This window comes from Mastacembelus armatus, chromosome 8, assembly GCF_900324485.2.
Source record: "Mastacembelus armatus chromosome 8, fMasArm1.2, whole genome shotgun sequence".
Taxonomy (NCBI): domain Eukaryota; kingdom Metazoa; phylum Chordata; class Actinopteri; order Synbranchiformes; family Mastacembelidae; genus Mastacembelus; species Mastacembelus armatus.
In genome coordinates, this window is record NC_046640.1 from 15,858,515 (window position 1) to 15,875,488 (window position 16,974).

General features: G+C 35.8%; 1 protein-coding gene across 1 annotated transcript; it reads left to right on the forward strand.

Annotated features, from left to right (window-relative positions):
- The first annotated feature begins 7,329 nt into the window (after window positions 1-7,329).
- LOC113141535 (nuclear GTPase SLIP-GC-like) lies at window positions 7,330-15,878 on the forward strand. Its single transcript, XM_026326013.1, is given in 19 exon segments — window positions 7,330-7,467; window positions 7,630-7,707; window positions 7,981-8,074; window positions 9,492-9,708; window positions 9,838-10,059; window positions 10,283-10,489; window positions 10,622-10,797; window positions 11,466-11,559; window positions 11,647-11,704; window positions 11,707-11,733; window positions 11,865-11,986; window positions 13,411-13,584; window positions 13,681-13,835; window positions 13,991-14,108; window positions 14,722-14,830; window positions 14,935-15,068; window positions 15,377-15,458; window positions 15,555-15,624; window positions 15,856-15,878. Coding segments are annotated over 16 exon segments (2,025 nt in total). The 5' UTR covers window positions 7,330-7,467; window positions 7,630-7,707; window positions 7,981-8,012; the 3' UTR covers window positions 15,623-15,624; window positions 15,856-15,878.
- The last annotated feature ends 1,096 nt before the right edge of the window (window positions 15,879-16,974 follow it).

Sequence of the window (16,974 nt, forward strand, 5' to 3'; positions counted from 1 at the left end):
GGAGGTGTTCCGGGCATGTCCCACCAGGAGGAGGCCCCGGGGAAGACCCAGGACACCCTGGAGGGACTATGTCTCCCGGCTGGCCTGGGAACGCCTCGATGTCCCCCCGGAAGAGCTGGAGGAAGTGTCCAGGGAGAAGGAAGTCTGGGTATCCCTGATTCGGCTACTGCCCCGCAACCCGGCCCCGGATAAGCGGAAGAAGAAGGATGGATGGATGCTTTAACCATTCTTAAAATGTTTTTCATGTTTATTAAATATGATTTTCTAGTGGATAGGACACTGATTTAGCTGATTTATTGATGTGTAAATTGAAGCTTGGGCCCTAAGTGCAGAACATACTGTAGGTTGATTTGACATAGTTTTTATGAATTTTAATTAGTTAATGTTAAAAGCAAATGAAAAAATAAATGTCAGGGGCATGTCAAACTTGTCCAGAGCCCCAAAACACCCTTATAGACCCCAGAGTGTTAAACATTAGTCTTAGGACAAAACCTTTACTGCAAAGTTATGGCTTCTGTGTGTGGATAAGGGAAAAAATCTTTCTATTCATTTCTTGTCAATTCAGTTGTCTTTATGATATTTTGTCTGTTCTTCCTGAAAATACCATATGTAGTTTCATTTATTCGTCATTAATGATGTTGAAATTGTTTGAAAAGATTTGTTTATTTTGTTTATGCTATATTTTATGAGTTAATTGTTTCAGATTACATTACATTCAGAGGTCTGATAAGGGAATCCCTATGAAAATGGTTGTGCAAGGTTGCTGTGTTTTATTTGTCTTGGTTATTTTTTAACATTTACTTGCCTTTAGCTGTGAGTAGAGGAAAATTATAATATCTATCTATCTATATACACACACACACACGAGGTAAAAGATTTGTACAGGACCCAAGTGCAGGCAACAAACGTGTTTCATTAAGTCTCAGACAGGAACGGGTACCGGTAACTCATAATCTCCAGGATGATAACGTGGGAAACTCAGCTACTCAGCTAACACAGCAAACACACTAACTCCATCTAACTCAGACCACAAACTAAATTCAATACTCTGGCATGGAGCAGGACAGGTATATAAACAAGGGGAACAACTTCTGCTGGTCTATAAAGGTCATTATAGATAAAATATTGTTAAAATGAATGAAGAATAAAAAACATATAAATGATGAAATAACACCAATGTTTGAAGGTTATTCATAGACTTTAGTTCAGCAGTTAACACCATCATTCCTCCATATCTGATTGGAAAACTGACCCTGGCCGGCCTGAATGGGTCCCTCTGCATCTAGATCCTACCTGAGAGACCTTGGTCAGGGCACTGGAGCCCCACAAGGTTTGGTGCTCAATCCACTGCTGTTTACACACTTACTCTTTACACACCGACTGTGTTGCAATGCCCAGCTCAAACCACATTATCAGTACATAGTGATCACTTTCTGCTTAACATTGACGATTCCTCTGCAGAGATTATGAAGAATGCCAAATTCCTTGGTCTTCACCTGGTCCTTCAACATCAACTGCACTGTAAAGGAAGCTCAGCAATGGCTTTAATTCCTGAGGAAGCTGGGGAAAGCTGATCTCATTCCACCCATCCTCACCACATTTTACAGAGCAAGTATTTAAAGTTGTTCACTCCAGTCCCATCCTACTAAAAGAACTGAAAGAGTCAGGCCCTTGACCTGTCCAGGGTGAACCCCTGCCTACTGTTTTTTCACTTTATATACTCTAGTAGGGTATTGTGTTGTCTTATTGTTCTGGTGCTTGATGTCTTGTGGGAACATTAATTAATTTCACTGTGTACTATACTGTATGTAACTGAGATGACAGTAATAATCACATAATGTGACTTGATGCCTCAGTTTTGACTCCTTTAGGTGCTCACAGTCTTGTTACACACAGAGTAGTTCATACTGTTTTCATCTCCTGAAATAAGTCCACACAGCTCCTCCACCATTACTTTGCTCCTCTCTACTTATTTTCTACAGGTATGACAGAAACTAATTTTTCTAACATTAACTGGGTTATGAGTCGACTGTCAATGTTTTGCTAGTGTTTGTAATAAGTTGGAGAAAGTTGGAGAAAGTTGTGTAACACTGTAAATTCCGTTTTGGGAGTGTTTGCTGAGTAAATGTAACTTTAGTCAACAGAACCAACCAACGGTTAAGAAAAGCAGTTTTTAAGTGGTTGTGATTGTAAATATAGTCCTGTAACATGTGAGTTTAGAGTGTTAACCAGCCAGTCACAACTTGGGTGGTAGGAGAAAGAGGCGCCAGATGTCATTACCTGACTTCCGGTGTCACCTGGCAATGTCATCGTTTTGTATCTCCCATTTCATGTGTGTGTGTGTGGTCATGTGGCAATTTTATAGGAGTGGTACCTGAGTGTCACATACAGTTGTGGTGTTAGTACATTTTCCTAAATGATATGCACACTTTTTTTTCTGTCTTGTTGCTAGGTGTGTCTGTTGCTAGGTGACCACACATTAGAATCAAATTTGCTCCTGCACCACCTGTGTTTGCATTTTATTTTGCATTTCACCATCCACAGTTCAGTCTGTGGTGCACATGTAGAACTCAACAAAGACTAATTTTAACAACTCATTTTATGAACAATTACAAAAATGTAAAACACTTATTGTATTTACATATTGATGAGTCTTTTGGTCATTCTGGTATTTTTTAAATGCTATATGAACATTTTGTTAAAACGTTTTTACAGTAGAAGAAAGCAGTTTAATTTATTATGTTACACGACTGTGTGCTTTACTTTCATTTTGGGGTATTGGATTGCTGAGCAGTTTTAGTACTGAAGAGCTACTGTACATCTGTAACTATGTACAAATGTACAACCCATATAAATTAGTAGTTATAATTTATATTATTCATAAGCTTCTATTCTTGGTGAACCTCATCTTTGAGCAGAGAAAAGAGGAGGCTGGTTGAGAGGTGGAGATACCTGGACTCCGAAGGGAACATTGTTTCATTTCACTGTGTACTGCACCAACTGTATGTAACTTAAATGACAGTAATAACCACAGATTGATGTGACTTGGTCTGATGGTCTGAACCTCCTCTATGGGCAAACAAGAGAGCCCAGAATATAATATAAAGCGCTCAAAATGTCAAGCACCTGAAGAGTTTGTGCTCCAAAGAGAACCAGACAAATTGTAAATACACTAACTTTATAATACTAACAACTAACTATATTGTTGATTCGCTAAACAAAATACAAGAATTTAATTATCATTTATCATAACTGCCTCATAAATGTTGTTGATTGATTACATTGATTATTTGCCTTCCAGTTGATGTTGTTGTTTGCTTTGACTGTTGTTTTGATGTTTTCTATGACTTTACTTTTTAGTAATTACTTACAGATTTTATGCCGTTGATTGATTATAGTCCAGAAACGAGAGAATATGTGAGGAGAGAGGATGCAAAGGTCCCAAAACCAGGAACATTATGGTTTACATAGTACAGGTCTTAGCCACCAGGCCACTATGAGGCCTCAGAGGATTTGTGTTTTTAATCATTTTTAAAAAATATTTTCTATTCATGTTTCTTGGTCTGTTTTCAGTGGGTTTCATGAATTTATTTTGGTTTGTCATTAGATAGACTGCAGTTTTGATGATTTTACTGATGTGTAGATTAAAGCTTGAGCATTGATTACAATACATACTCTGGGTTGCATTTGACATAGACTTGCTGAATTTGAAGAATGTTGTTTAGTTAATGATGAGCAGAAATTTTGTTTTAGATGTTTTAAACTGTTATTGCAAAGTAATGACTATTATGTGTAGATGAGGAAAAAATGTCTTTCTTCTTCAGTTATTCCTTATATTGTATTTATCTAGTGTGTTTTTTGTCACCAATGAAAATGAAATGGTTTGTTGTTATATTTTGCTATAAGCATTAATTCTTTACATTACATTCAGACCGTAAAATAGTATGTCTATGATGCTGTTTTTTGTGTTGTCTATAGAGAACCCATTTCATATAATACAATGGTTTGAAAACAGTCAGTGGATTATAGAATCTGTTTTTCCTGCAGAAGAAATACATTTAATACCTTTGCTCACATTGAATTGTGAATACATTTTTACTTTATGGTGTCCATAGTTTTTTCTAATAATATCTGTACTTTCACTTAAACACAGTTGATGTGTCTTGTAACCAGGTATGTCTGTTTTTAGGTGTGTCTTGTTGCTAGGTGACCATCAAATATCAGATCTTTGTACAGTGAACAGGTAATTTGCTCCTGCACCACCTGTGTTTGCATTTTATTTAGCATTTCATTCACCATCCACAGTTCAGTCTGTGGTACACATGTAGAACTTCAACGAATTATTTCTATGAGACTTTACAAAAATATAAACAGATAACATGAAGTATGTACATACTGATGAGTCATTAATTTAAAATTCAATGTTACATGCATTTTGTTAAATTGTCACCAATATAGCAATTTTACATATTCTTCCTGATACCAGTTCTCTAAGGCTACAACCAGCAGCCACTTATGTTAGATTAAAACAAAAACTGGAGACAGTGGGACCTGAGTAGAATAAACATTTTAAAGCACTTTTTTACGAGCACTGTTGAATAATGAGACATTCTGAAATGTAGGCTGAATTAATTTAGTAATTTAATCATGTTCTATATATGAGGTAACAGAAAACCACATAGCAAGTACTGTTCTCCTTTTTGGACCTATGGATTTTTTGGCTTGTGATACAGTAGCATATCCACCACACCAATGCAGCTAGTTTCATTTCATTTTGGAGCACTGCAATGCTGAAGAGCTCCATTTCTGAACAGCTCAGCTCCATAGGTTTCAATGCCATGTATTTCCACAATTAAACTGACTAAACCTCTGCTTTGGGCAGAAAAATGAGTAGGCTGCTGAGAGGTAGAGACACCTGGGGTCATGGGGAATGTACGTTTAGAGCTGACGATAATAACCAGTTGACGTGAATTTGCTTGATCTTGACCGTGGGCAAAGAGAGTATCGTCTAGAGGTGGAGCCAGTATAAAAGAGGGAACTCAAAACAGGTCAAAACAGCACAAGAGTTATGTTTGTGCTTTAAAGAGGATCAGACAAATTGTAAGTGCACTGACTTTATTATATTTACAATTAAATATATTGTTACAGTGAATTAAACAGTAAGATACAGTAATATTTAGAGATTTATGATGCTGGTTTTTCTGTGATGAGAACCAATCAATAAAATGCCACCATTAGGTGAAACCAGTCTGGACTGCAGACTGCAGAGTCTGATTTGCTGCAAGATAAATACTTACATTTTTTTTTTTTTATATAATTATGTAGTATTTTGAATGAATTTTTTACCTTGTGGCGATGATACTTTTTAATAATGATGTGTTTCTGTCTTAAACTCTGCAGGGTGTCTGTTGCTAGGTGTGTCTGTTACCAGGTGTCCACACATTGAATCAAACATCAGATCTTTGTAACGTACCAAACATTTTAAATTTTTATTGTAATGTGAAATAGAGGATACTTAAAATAAACGTAAAACTGAAAACTGTATACTATACAGTGTAAAGATACAGATTTTGCATTATAAAACAATTTATCTTTTTTTTTCAGTGACCAGGGCTGAGAGAAACCAGAGAGAAAAAAAGAAAAGTGTTTGTCTATAAATTGTGAAATGTCCTACAGCATGAAAGTTACAAGATTTATCTTTGTGTTTTAACTATGGATTTGGAAGTGAAAGTGGAAATCCATATTCAGGATATTTATGAATATTTCTAACATAAATATTAAGCCATGGTCAGCTTGTACCATCAATGAAAATTAAAACCTACTCAGCAAATCTGATTCACAACTACATTGTAAATGTTCGGATAGTGTTTTTATTAAGCAGTTGGTTCTCCAGGTGTCTTTATTAGTTCACTGCACTTTATTTTATAACTTATAACTGTGAAGTGTTGTTGATGGATTACAATGATTATTCTGTCTGTGTAGATTCTCAGTTGTCCAGGGAAAGTTATCTAGAGGTTGAGTCAACGGCAACTGGACTTTCAGTTCTTTAAAGATGAAACGTTTCGTCACCCAATGATCATTTCTCTACCTTCCAGTTGCTGTTGGACATGGATGAGTTTGTTCGTAACAAGTTAACTGAATGGGGCCTCAGCCAGTGGATAGAAAAATTTAAAGGTAAATTATCATCATTCTTCACTGTTGGTATAAATGATCACCAATATTGCTCTAAACGTTACTGAAACCCCTAAACAAGACTAACATTTGCAGTTCTAACCTATTCTTTGCAATTCACAGACTTAAGAGAGAGAGGAGTTGAAGAATCCTGACATTAGTGTGTGTTTTCACAGTATAGAAAAGCCCTTGCAGTAAGATGTGTGTGCATTGCATCCAGCTATTCCTGCTTCCTTTCAGCTTCTCACCGGCTGAATAAACCTGATCCAGGTATTCAGTAGTGGGTAGGGAAGGGTTAATAAAGAACAAGTATGGCAGAGCTCTATAAGACCAGGTTGCTGCGCTGTGGACACACAATTAGAAGGAACATATTAATTTAATATTATAATATTAATTCATAGTCACATCTATTCTGTGGCTTCTATGGCTATTAAAATATAATCTCAGTATAGGTGGAATTGAAATTATGACAGAAAACACTGTTGACATACAATAAATATGCACTTAAATTCATAAAATTGCTTTATTACTGTAGGACTGTGAACCTGTAATGCTCTGAAAATACTTATGTCCCATATGAATAGATAGGGTATCATTGAATTTAACACTATATTGAATGAGTAAGTTTGAACTGAATATGTTTTAATTACAGATCAACAAATTGACAAGAAAAGACTTTACTGTCTGACTCACTGTCTTTCTGATGAGATCTCAAAGAACTGATCCCATTAGTGGGACCACGGGCAGAATTCAGGGAAAAAACTGAAACTTTTAAGGTAATGTTCTGCTCTATAAGGATGCTCTTACAGGTTCAGGATCATGAATATGTTAAAATGACATTTTTATGCTCACATAAGTTAAATTAAGTTTCATCTGTATGTGGTATTAGGAGTAACATTCAATAATAATAAATATAATAATATTTTTAGTCTTTGCTCAAACTTTTAGAAAACCTTACACATAATAAAATTTTATCTGTGTCAGCAGGAGCAGGAAGAAGCAGAGAATTCTGCTCAGGTAAGGGTAATAGTGGGTTTCACAGACATGTAGTTTCTTTATGTATATATATATTGTGGACATACAGTATAAGTGGACTCCACTTCTCAGGCGTTGCCTTGCTCATCTATGATTGGAGGGGAACATACTGTAAATATTAATTTTGCAGTATAAATTGTAAACTGTGTGTTCCAGCCATAGAGCTGTGTTACAAGTTTCATGATCAGAAACTGTTTTAAGAGTCCAATATTTATGTTCATCCTCAGGTTTTACCATCTACCAGTGCAATAAGTGCTAAGGGTGAGATACACAGTAACTTGTATTACATGTAGTGTTCATTGATGTTTTTAAGAGTAATTTTTGCTTTGGGAAAACAATTATATTTCGTGTACTGAGTTGTAAGATTGAGAGACATGCAGCTAATTTCCTTTTGATTTAATTTTTGATGTATAAAATAATAAGGAAAGAGAAAGGTGGATCATCAGGATGTGTCCAGCAAATGTCAGTCACCACCAAGTAAACGACAACAATTAAGCCCAGGTATTTATATTTCTTTCTAAACAATTGCGAACTACAACCAAACATATGTCCAAAACTTCTTTCTAAATAAAAATTGTATTGTATTTTATTTGTCTACCGAAAATACTCCAATTAACTGTCTGGTCTTTAAAAGTTCAGTCAAAATTAGACATGTCATACTGTATGTTATATGTCATAATAGTATAGTGGGAATCCATAGCAGCAATATGAATGTCTAAATTGGCTTAATATACATTGGTTCATGATTCCTGCTGAGTAATTTTCCTCTGACAGAAAACACCATTCTATCTGATGTGAAAAAGATCATGGAGAAAGTCAGTCAGAGGCTGCCTAAAGAAAAGGCCACAAAGCTCAATGAATTCCTGAAGTAAGTGTTAAATTTTCCATATTCCTTATTCTTTGTTGTACTTGTCTGATACTGCTCCTGACCAGGGGCTGGTTTCAACAAGAGACCTTAGACTGGCTGTGCTAAGTCAGTCTTAACTTGTTCTTAGAGTAGTCCAATAGAAGTTAGACCATTTCACCAAAACGGTATATACTTACTTATTTGATGATGATGATTTTCTGTGCCTTGATTTACTGCTTCTGTGATATACTTCTGATCTTGAATTCATAGCAAATTGGTTATTTTTTACTGCACTATATTTGGGTTTCTGATCTTCTATTTATCTTCATGGTAGACTTGTAATGAAGATCCAGATTCAGCATTTAAAACAAAATTTTGAAAACAAATAAAGCAAAAACTGTAATATCATCTTTACAAATCATCAACTTTTATATGTAAATTTGGCTGGGCTGACAAGGATATATTCTGTACCTATACAGCTATCCAATTATATATCACCCTATCTCATATTTAAATTCTGCTAATAATAATAATTAATGAATAAGTTAATGAAACTTGGAAATATGATAGTCTGAGTCAAGATTCAAGTGTTTTTCAAGTGAGTCAAGTGTTTTTCTTCTTAGGGCATGAAAAAAATTCATTTAAATTTTTTTTCAAAAATCTGATTTTTTCAGAAAGTTACAGATATGTCGAATCTAGTGGACTACATGCGCCTGAGCAATCAAGATAAAATAGTTTGAACTTATTGTAAAAATTAATTAAATTGTGTTTTTATGGCAAGTCCGTGAACAATTATTTCTTTTTCTGATTCAAAGAAACATTTCAATATATTTCCATGAATTTTAACATTCGATTGCCTATTGTTTTTCATGGTATTACAAGGCAAATTTATTTGAATAGCACCATTTATACACTATGCAATTCAAAGTGCTTTACAAGGCATATAATTACATTAAAAGCATGGAAAAGAGTATTTAAAAACAAAGACATTTAAAATAAAATAAATTTAAATCAAATAAAGTAAATTAAAATAAAATGTAAAAGCACATTAAGAAAACAAGGATGAACAATTATTTGAAGGCAGCAGTTTTCAAACTGAACCACAATTTAAAAGTGAACTGATTAAATCTATAGATTTGTATTTGTATTTTCAGTTTCTCAGCACTGCAGTTTTAGGTCCTGCTGTTACCAGCTTTGTGACACATACAGTAGGCCCATACCTGGTGTTTCAATATTTCGTTCATCTTGCTTTATGAGTGTTCTCTGTATATCAGTCATTAGAGATATTGCTCATATAAAATATTCATTAGTTGCTTTAAATTATACTTGTGAGCACCTGTTCATAGAAAGACATTTTCTTGATTTTGACACTTTCTTTAACATTTGTATATTTTCCAAATGAATCATTTAACCCACATTTAAACTCTTTGTACAACAGGATTAAAATCAGGGAGTTGGAGACAGACAAGAGGGAGCTGGTTGGTGTCTTTGGTAAAACTGGGGCTGGAAAGAGCTCTCTGATAAATGCCATCATTGGAGAGAAGAAGCTTTTGCCCTCTGGAAGTGCCAGTGCATGTACCTCAGTCATGATTAAAGTAGAGGCTAATGTGCGCAGCTCAAAGTATGAGGCAGAGATTGAGTTCATGACAAGAGAGGTAAAATGAGCTAAATATGTTTATGATGACTTGATGCTGGTTGAAAAGTTATGATGTAGCTGCAGAAATACAGTTGCCGGTGTACTCTACATCTTACTGAGTTAAACTTTTCTCCTTTTTGATTCTCAGGAGTGGAAAGATGAGTTGTGGTCCATGAGTCAATATATTGGGGATAATACAGATCAGGAAAGGGACAAAGATGATGATTATCATGACATTGTGGAAAAGCTGTCAGCTTTGTATGGAGAAGAGTGGGAAAACAAATCCACAGAAAACTTGATGGACAAGAAATATTTCAGAGAAATTCCAGAGTTTCACATTTCCAATAAGAAGATTTTGACATGTGAAACAGTAAGTAACTTTTTTAAAAGCTTACATGTCGTTTATATTATTACCTAAGCATTACCTATGTCTGGAATATATGCTATTAATTTTCAGTTATTGAGGTTTTTAACTGAGCCATTCCTGTTTGGTTAGTTACAACAGTTCATTTATACAAACTGACAATCACTTTGAATTCTCCTATAATAAAATGTTTTCCAACCCCTTAATTATACTTTATTATTCATTGCAGGCTGAAGAGCTATCTACAGAATTTATCAAATACACAAGAGGTAACTCCAAAGACGGAGCAGACAAAAACATTAAGAGGTGGTATTGGCCACTAGTGAAGTGTGTGACTGTCAGGGTGCCTCAGAATGATCTTCTCCAGCATGTCACACTTGTGGACCTTCCTGGAAATGGGGACCGTAACAAGAGTAGAGACAGGATGTGGAAAGAGGTAATTCATTCACATGCATGGCTCTGTTTGTTGTGTATTATAGTTGTATTGTTATCTGGAAACTAACACAATGTTATTACAAACCACTGATAATTATTAACCCATTAGTAACTTGCTGATATGTTCACTCAGCTTGTTGGAAGTTGCTCTACAGTGTGGATTGTGACAGAAATGAATCGCGCAACATCAGAGAAAGAAGCCTGGGACATCCTGGAAAATGCCAGCAGCCTCATGGGAAATGGTGGCGAGTGTCAGCACATTCACTTTATCTGCACCAAGACTGATGTTATTGACAATTTAGATGATCAGTAAGTATTTGAAGATGTCAAATGTACATAGTAAAGATCTAGATAAGACACTGACACAACCCACCTACAATTCATTAAAACTGCAGAAGTCGCCTGCAAATTATCCAATTTCTAGACAACACTGACCACAACTCTTCCTATAATTTCATGGAAAATGTCATATGCAGATGTAAATTCATAGGGAAGTGTGGTAGAGTGTAATTTTGTGCCTGCATTTAAAACAGCACCAGTTCCAGCACTAAGTACGAGTACATTTGTACAGTTTAATCAAGATAATTGACAGCTAGTTATTTTCTAACACAGAGACTCTTCTGAAATTGTTGTGTGCATTTAGGCTGTTTCATTGTCTTCTGGCTCTTTATGTAGCTTATCCCAGGCTGACACCATGATCATGTTTTTGTTGGGGCCATTCCATCCACTGCACCCAGGCTTTGACTTTCACTTTGTAAAATTAGATATGTCTTCCCTGGCTGGCACTGTGTGATGGAAACATGTAAATAACTAAAGTACACAGTGCTATAATGAAACATGTTGTACTTTTCAGTATGGGTTTCATAAAAGGTTTTTTGGCTTTTATCATGAGAAGAATGTGCAAAAAATGTTGGAATGAATTTCATTTTCAGAGCTACATGTGTGAGCTGCCACTTGACACAAATCTTTTCTTGTAGATCAGCAGCTGAAGTTCGCGCTCGCATACTTGACAGAAACATAGGACTCAAGGAAGAAATGATCAAAGAATTCAACAAACTGAACAAGGTTAAGGTGCGTTATCAGGAATAACAGAAACTATAACACAAAGACTTTGTGTAACTGTAAGTCTTACCTTAACACTGACTCTTTTTTGTCCAGAAACAATTCAGTGATGGATGTTTCAAAGTGTTCACAGTGAGCTCCTATGAGTTTCTGAAAAAAAATGTCTAGAGAAAGATGACACTGGTAGGTGAAGTCTCCATAACAGAAACTATATACCTGAAATACATAATTAGTTTTAACAACAGTTTAACAATAATGACTAATTTGATCATGATATTTCAGTATGTAATGTACGAAACTGCACTTTTTTACAGAAATACCCAAACTTCAGGATTTTCTGCAAAATCTCAATGACTGTCACTCAGAGACAATAAACTATGTGTCTGGAGCTCATGGGATTCTCTCTTTGATGCAGGGGACTAAAAGTCAGCTGGTGGTAAAATGAAGTTTTTACACCACTTTTAATGTCTTTAATTGTTTGAACTAATCATCTATAACTATCATTAATATTCACTGAAAACTATACTGAAGTGGAAAATATGAAGAGGGAGTTAAATTTCCAATGTAATAGTGAAATAGTCCAAATTTCTTGTGACTATTATGTGCATTTTGATTTCCATAATTTAGTTTACTTTAAAGAGGGCACATAACTGCATTTATTAGAGCAGGGCTCCTCAATTTTCAAATTTGAATCAGGACCATGTGTCAATGGCTTGTCAATCTGGACACAGCCTACACCATGTATGAGGAATGTAATAATACAGTATGTTTCCTATTTGAAAAATGTGAAAATAATGTTTTATATTTATAAATAATGTTAATTTTTAGTATATAGAGTATTTGGAGATTGTTAAAGCAATTCTGGACTGAGGTTAAAGCTAAGCATAATTGTTTCCTTGTTCGATATCACTGTCATGGATGGTAATGATGAGCCAGTGCACACATGTTTAAACATTTAAAGTCAACAGGCATTCACATTTTGTCCTATGAGCATAAGAAAACGAGATTTTGGTAACATCTGTCAGTGTACATTTTCAAAGATGATTAAATAGAGAAATCAGTATTAATTTTGCCCCAATCACACAAACCCCTGTTGCAGTTGTGAAGAGTGGAAATGTTGAACATTATTAAGACACAAAGCAAAATGGCAAGAATAATGAAGCCATAAAAGCACACCCAAGCTAAGACTGACTCCATGGGTCTCAAATGGCTGCTTATAAATATTTAGCCCCATCCCACAGATCATCACAAGATCATAAATACCTGTGCAAAACTCGCCCTATTTATTAGAGCAGGTAGGCTGTTTCACCCATCAAACAGGTGAACAGGAAACTGCAGTAAGTCTGTATGTGTGTGTGAAATGTAGTGTGACTGACTACAGAAACAGGTTGGGAAAAAGAGAGTGTGAGCCGCCAGCAGTTTGTTAATCTGCTGTAAAATTAATGTAGTGGAGTAACAGTAGAATATGTTCTTTTGAAAAAAAACTAGTGCAGTCTAGTCAGTCACAATGACATTGGTCCCAGGGGGGAGGTGAATATTGCAAGGCCTTGAGAAGCTTGTCACATGGGCAAGGTGACATGGGCTTAAGCTCACCAAGTCACCTATGTCACCTTAAAGTTACATTTGTTTAATAAAATTAATTTGCTTATTGCACGTTTTTATGGAACTTTGACCTTAAATATAAATGGACCTTTGCATATTACGCTTGAGTAACCCTGTATAGAAGGTGGTCTCTTTATATCAGAACATCATAACAGAATTTCAGAAGGAAACAAATTGACTTGAAAGAAGCTCAGTCAGTTAATGTTTACTGTGTAGTTTCATTACCATAAATACTAAATGTGTTGTTTTTGATTCCAGGCTGACAAAAAAGCAGCTGTGTGCAGACAGCTTGAAGGAAAAATAAGGAATGAACTTGATGAAGTGAGAAAATCCATGGAAGAGGCTAATATGACTTTTGAAAAATGCCTCACTGAAGGGGTTGAAAAATCAAAACGTTCATGTGAAGGAAATTTAAGGTCCATCATATATCCTGTATGTAATTGAACAATAATTTGATTAAAGCAGCTGATTTTGCACCATGATTGAGTATACAGTATATTTCAAAATAACTTTTCTGTTGTATCTCAGAGAAAATCAGGTAGCAGTTTTCACAAGACATTGAAGTGTATTGTTGAGAACAATGGCATCTATAAACCAAAAAAAGGGAAACCAATTAACCTCAACATGAAGTTATCATCACACTTGACTGACAGCATTGATGAGGAATTCAGGAAGACCTTCCCGTAAGAAATTACTTAATTAGACATAAAACACTTCTGGCTCGTTTTCTGAACTCTGGAAAATGTCATTACATTTTACTGTCTAACGTCAAAATAATACATGTATAGAAAATACATTATTAAAATACAAACCTGCCAGTGCTACATTTATGAAACAGAAATGAAGGAAAATCTGGACCGTACCATGGAGTCATCAATAAGTTTTCACTTGGTACAGAGGAGCTGATTCAGCAGAACAAAGATGTTGAACTGCAGCTGATGTTTCTCAAGACAGAGGTAAAAAATGAGAATAGAAACATCCTTTTCATTCATGTATTGTCAGTGAGACTTCAGCAGAATGAGATTAAAATATACATGTACAGCACTGTGCAAATGTTTCAGGCACTGTAGATGTTTAGATTCCTATGACACAAAAGCCTACCCTCAAGGAGGCATCCTAAATTAATTCTGCAGCATGATAATGACTCCAGACACACAACTAGTCACAAACTACTATGTTAAGAGACAAGAACAACAAAGATCCTTTTAGCAGATAACATCAGTCTGGGATTACATGAAGAGACAGAAGCAACAGAGAGGCTTAAGCTTAGAACAGAACTGTAGCAAGTTCTCAGAGATTTGTGGAACAACCAACCTGACAAGTAAATAGAAAAAAAGTGTGTGTCCCTCCAGGAGAATTGGTGATGTTTAAAATACTGATTTCATTCAGGTTTTTGTGTTTGTCTGCACTTTCACTGCTTAAAACATTTGCACAGTACTACAGTATATATCACACTGTTGATATAGTCATAAACAGTGTAGAGTAAGTTCTGACATTGAAAATTTAATTGTTATTGGTAATAACTTGATCTATGTAAAATATTCATCAATACTTAAATTTGTCTCTAAGGAAGAAAAACTTCAGACAAAACTCAACAGAACCATCCGGAAGCGCAAGAAAACGATCTACAACAGTCTGACAGACACAATCGAAGAATCCATGGAGAAATGCTATGAAAGTACAAAAGAAGACCCTGACATACACAAGCTGATGCTATAATAATACACATTTATTATAATTGGACAGAAAGTCTAAGTTTGACAATTTTGTGTTTTATTGTAGAAGCAGCAGCTTTTAGAGGAGAGGGCACACTGGGCAACATGAGGGAAACTCTTGAGAGTCACGTGCGTGACAAGAAGCACTGGATGTTTGAGAGCGCTAAAGATGTTATGTTGGACAAACTGAATATGCTGAAGGTTTGTCACACTTTAAAATATAAAGTAGCGGTCTAAAAATTTGTTATAATACACATTTTTCCTTATCCAGGATAATAGGTCAACATTATAAATCTTTCTACTTCTTAAAGTCCTAAAGGCTTTGACACAAATGTGCAGTTAGGAATAAACAAAACACAATTATTTGTAGCCACTGATCATTTTATCAGCCCAGTCTGAGAAACCTTTTGTACACACATTTAAACAGTTAAAATCTATGATTCAGTAAATACTGAACACAACATTTGGCTGTTTGAGCAATAAATGATAAAGATTCTGATGCTGTTTAGGAGGAAATCCTGCAAAGACTGAAGAAAACCCTGATGGAATCAATGGAGCTGTCACTCAGGACAGATGATTACTCAATCCCAGGTAAAGAGATCAAATCTAAATTAAAGCAGTTATGTGGATCATTAAGAAACTGTGTAAACTGTTATTTTAAACTATATGCTATTGTTTACATTTTAGATGTGTCAAGAGAACTAGAGATGGTGAAGACCCATTACCATGAACTGATAAACAGTCAAGATCAATAAATGTCAGTAACTGGGTGAAACCTGTGTTAAATGTCTATGTAATAAATGTAAAGGCCTTTATTATAAGCTGAATGACAATTATTATCCAAACCAATCATTCAAACATATGATTTTATGTTTCAGTGTGATTTTGTGTTCCTCATGTGTATAAGACAAATACTCAGTAATGGTTGATGTGACAGTCCTTCTGTTTGTCATCATGTTTGAATGTTTATCTCTGGTGGATGTTCCAGGTTGGCTGAGTAGAGAGAAACAGCAGGAATTACCCACTAAATGTTTTCTATTACTTTACTTTTTAGTTATTACATGTACACAGACTATAGATTTTCTTTGCCTTTAATTGATTATAGTTCAGAAACAGAGAGAATATGTGAGGTCCAAAAACCAGGAACATTCTGGTTTACAAAGGGGCCTCAGAGGTTTTTTGCTTTTAATGCTTTAACCACCTATGGTCATGAGCTCTGGGTCATGACCGAAAGGACAAGATCGCAGATACAAGCGGCTGAAATGAGCTTCCTCTGCAGGGTGGCCAGGCGCTCCCTTAGAGATAGGGTGAGGAGCTCGGTCACCCGGGAGGAGCTCGGAGTAGAGCCGCTGCTCCTCCACATCGAGAGGAGTCAGTTGAGGTGGCTCGGGCATCTGTTTCGGATGCCTCCTGGGCGCCTCCCTAGGGAGGTGTTCCGGGCATGTCCCACCAGGAGGAGGCCCCGGGGAAGACCCAGGACACCCTGGAGGGACTATGTCTCCCGGCTGGCCTGGGAACGCCTCGATGTCCCCCCGGAAGAGCTGGAGGAAGTGTCCAGGGAGAAGGAAGTCTGGGTATCCCTGATTCGGCTACTGCCCCGCAACCCGGCCCCGGATAAGCGGAAGAAGAAGGATGGATGGATGCTTTAACCATTCTTAAAATGTTTTTCATGTTTTATTAAATATGATTTTCTAGTGGATAGGACACTGATTTAGCTGATTTTATTGATGTGTAAATTGAAGCTTGGGCCCTAAGTGCAGAACATACTGTAGGTTGAATTTGACATAGTTTTTATGAATTTTTAATTAGTTAATGTTAAAAGCAAATGAAAAAATAAATGTCAGGGCATGTCAAAACTTGTCCAGAGCCCCAAAACACCCTTAGACCCCAGAGTGTTAAACATTAGTCTTAGGACAAAACCTTTACTGCAAAGTTATGGCTTCTGTGTGTGGATAAGGGAAAAAATCTTTCTTATTCATTTCTTGTCAATTCAGTTGTCTTTATGATATTTTGTCTGTTCTTCCTGAAAATACCATATGTAGTTTCATTTATTCGTCATTAATGATGTTGAAATTGTTTGAAAAGATTTTGTTTATTTTGTTTATGC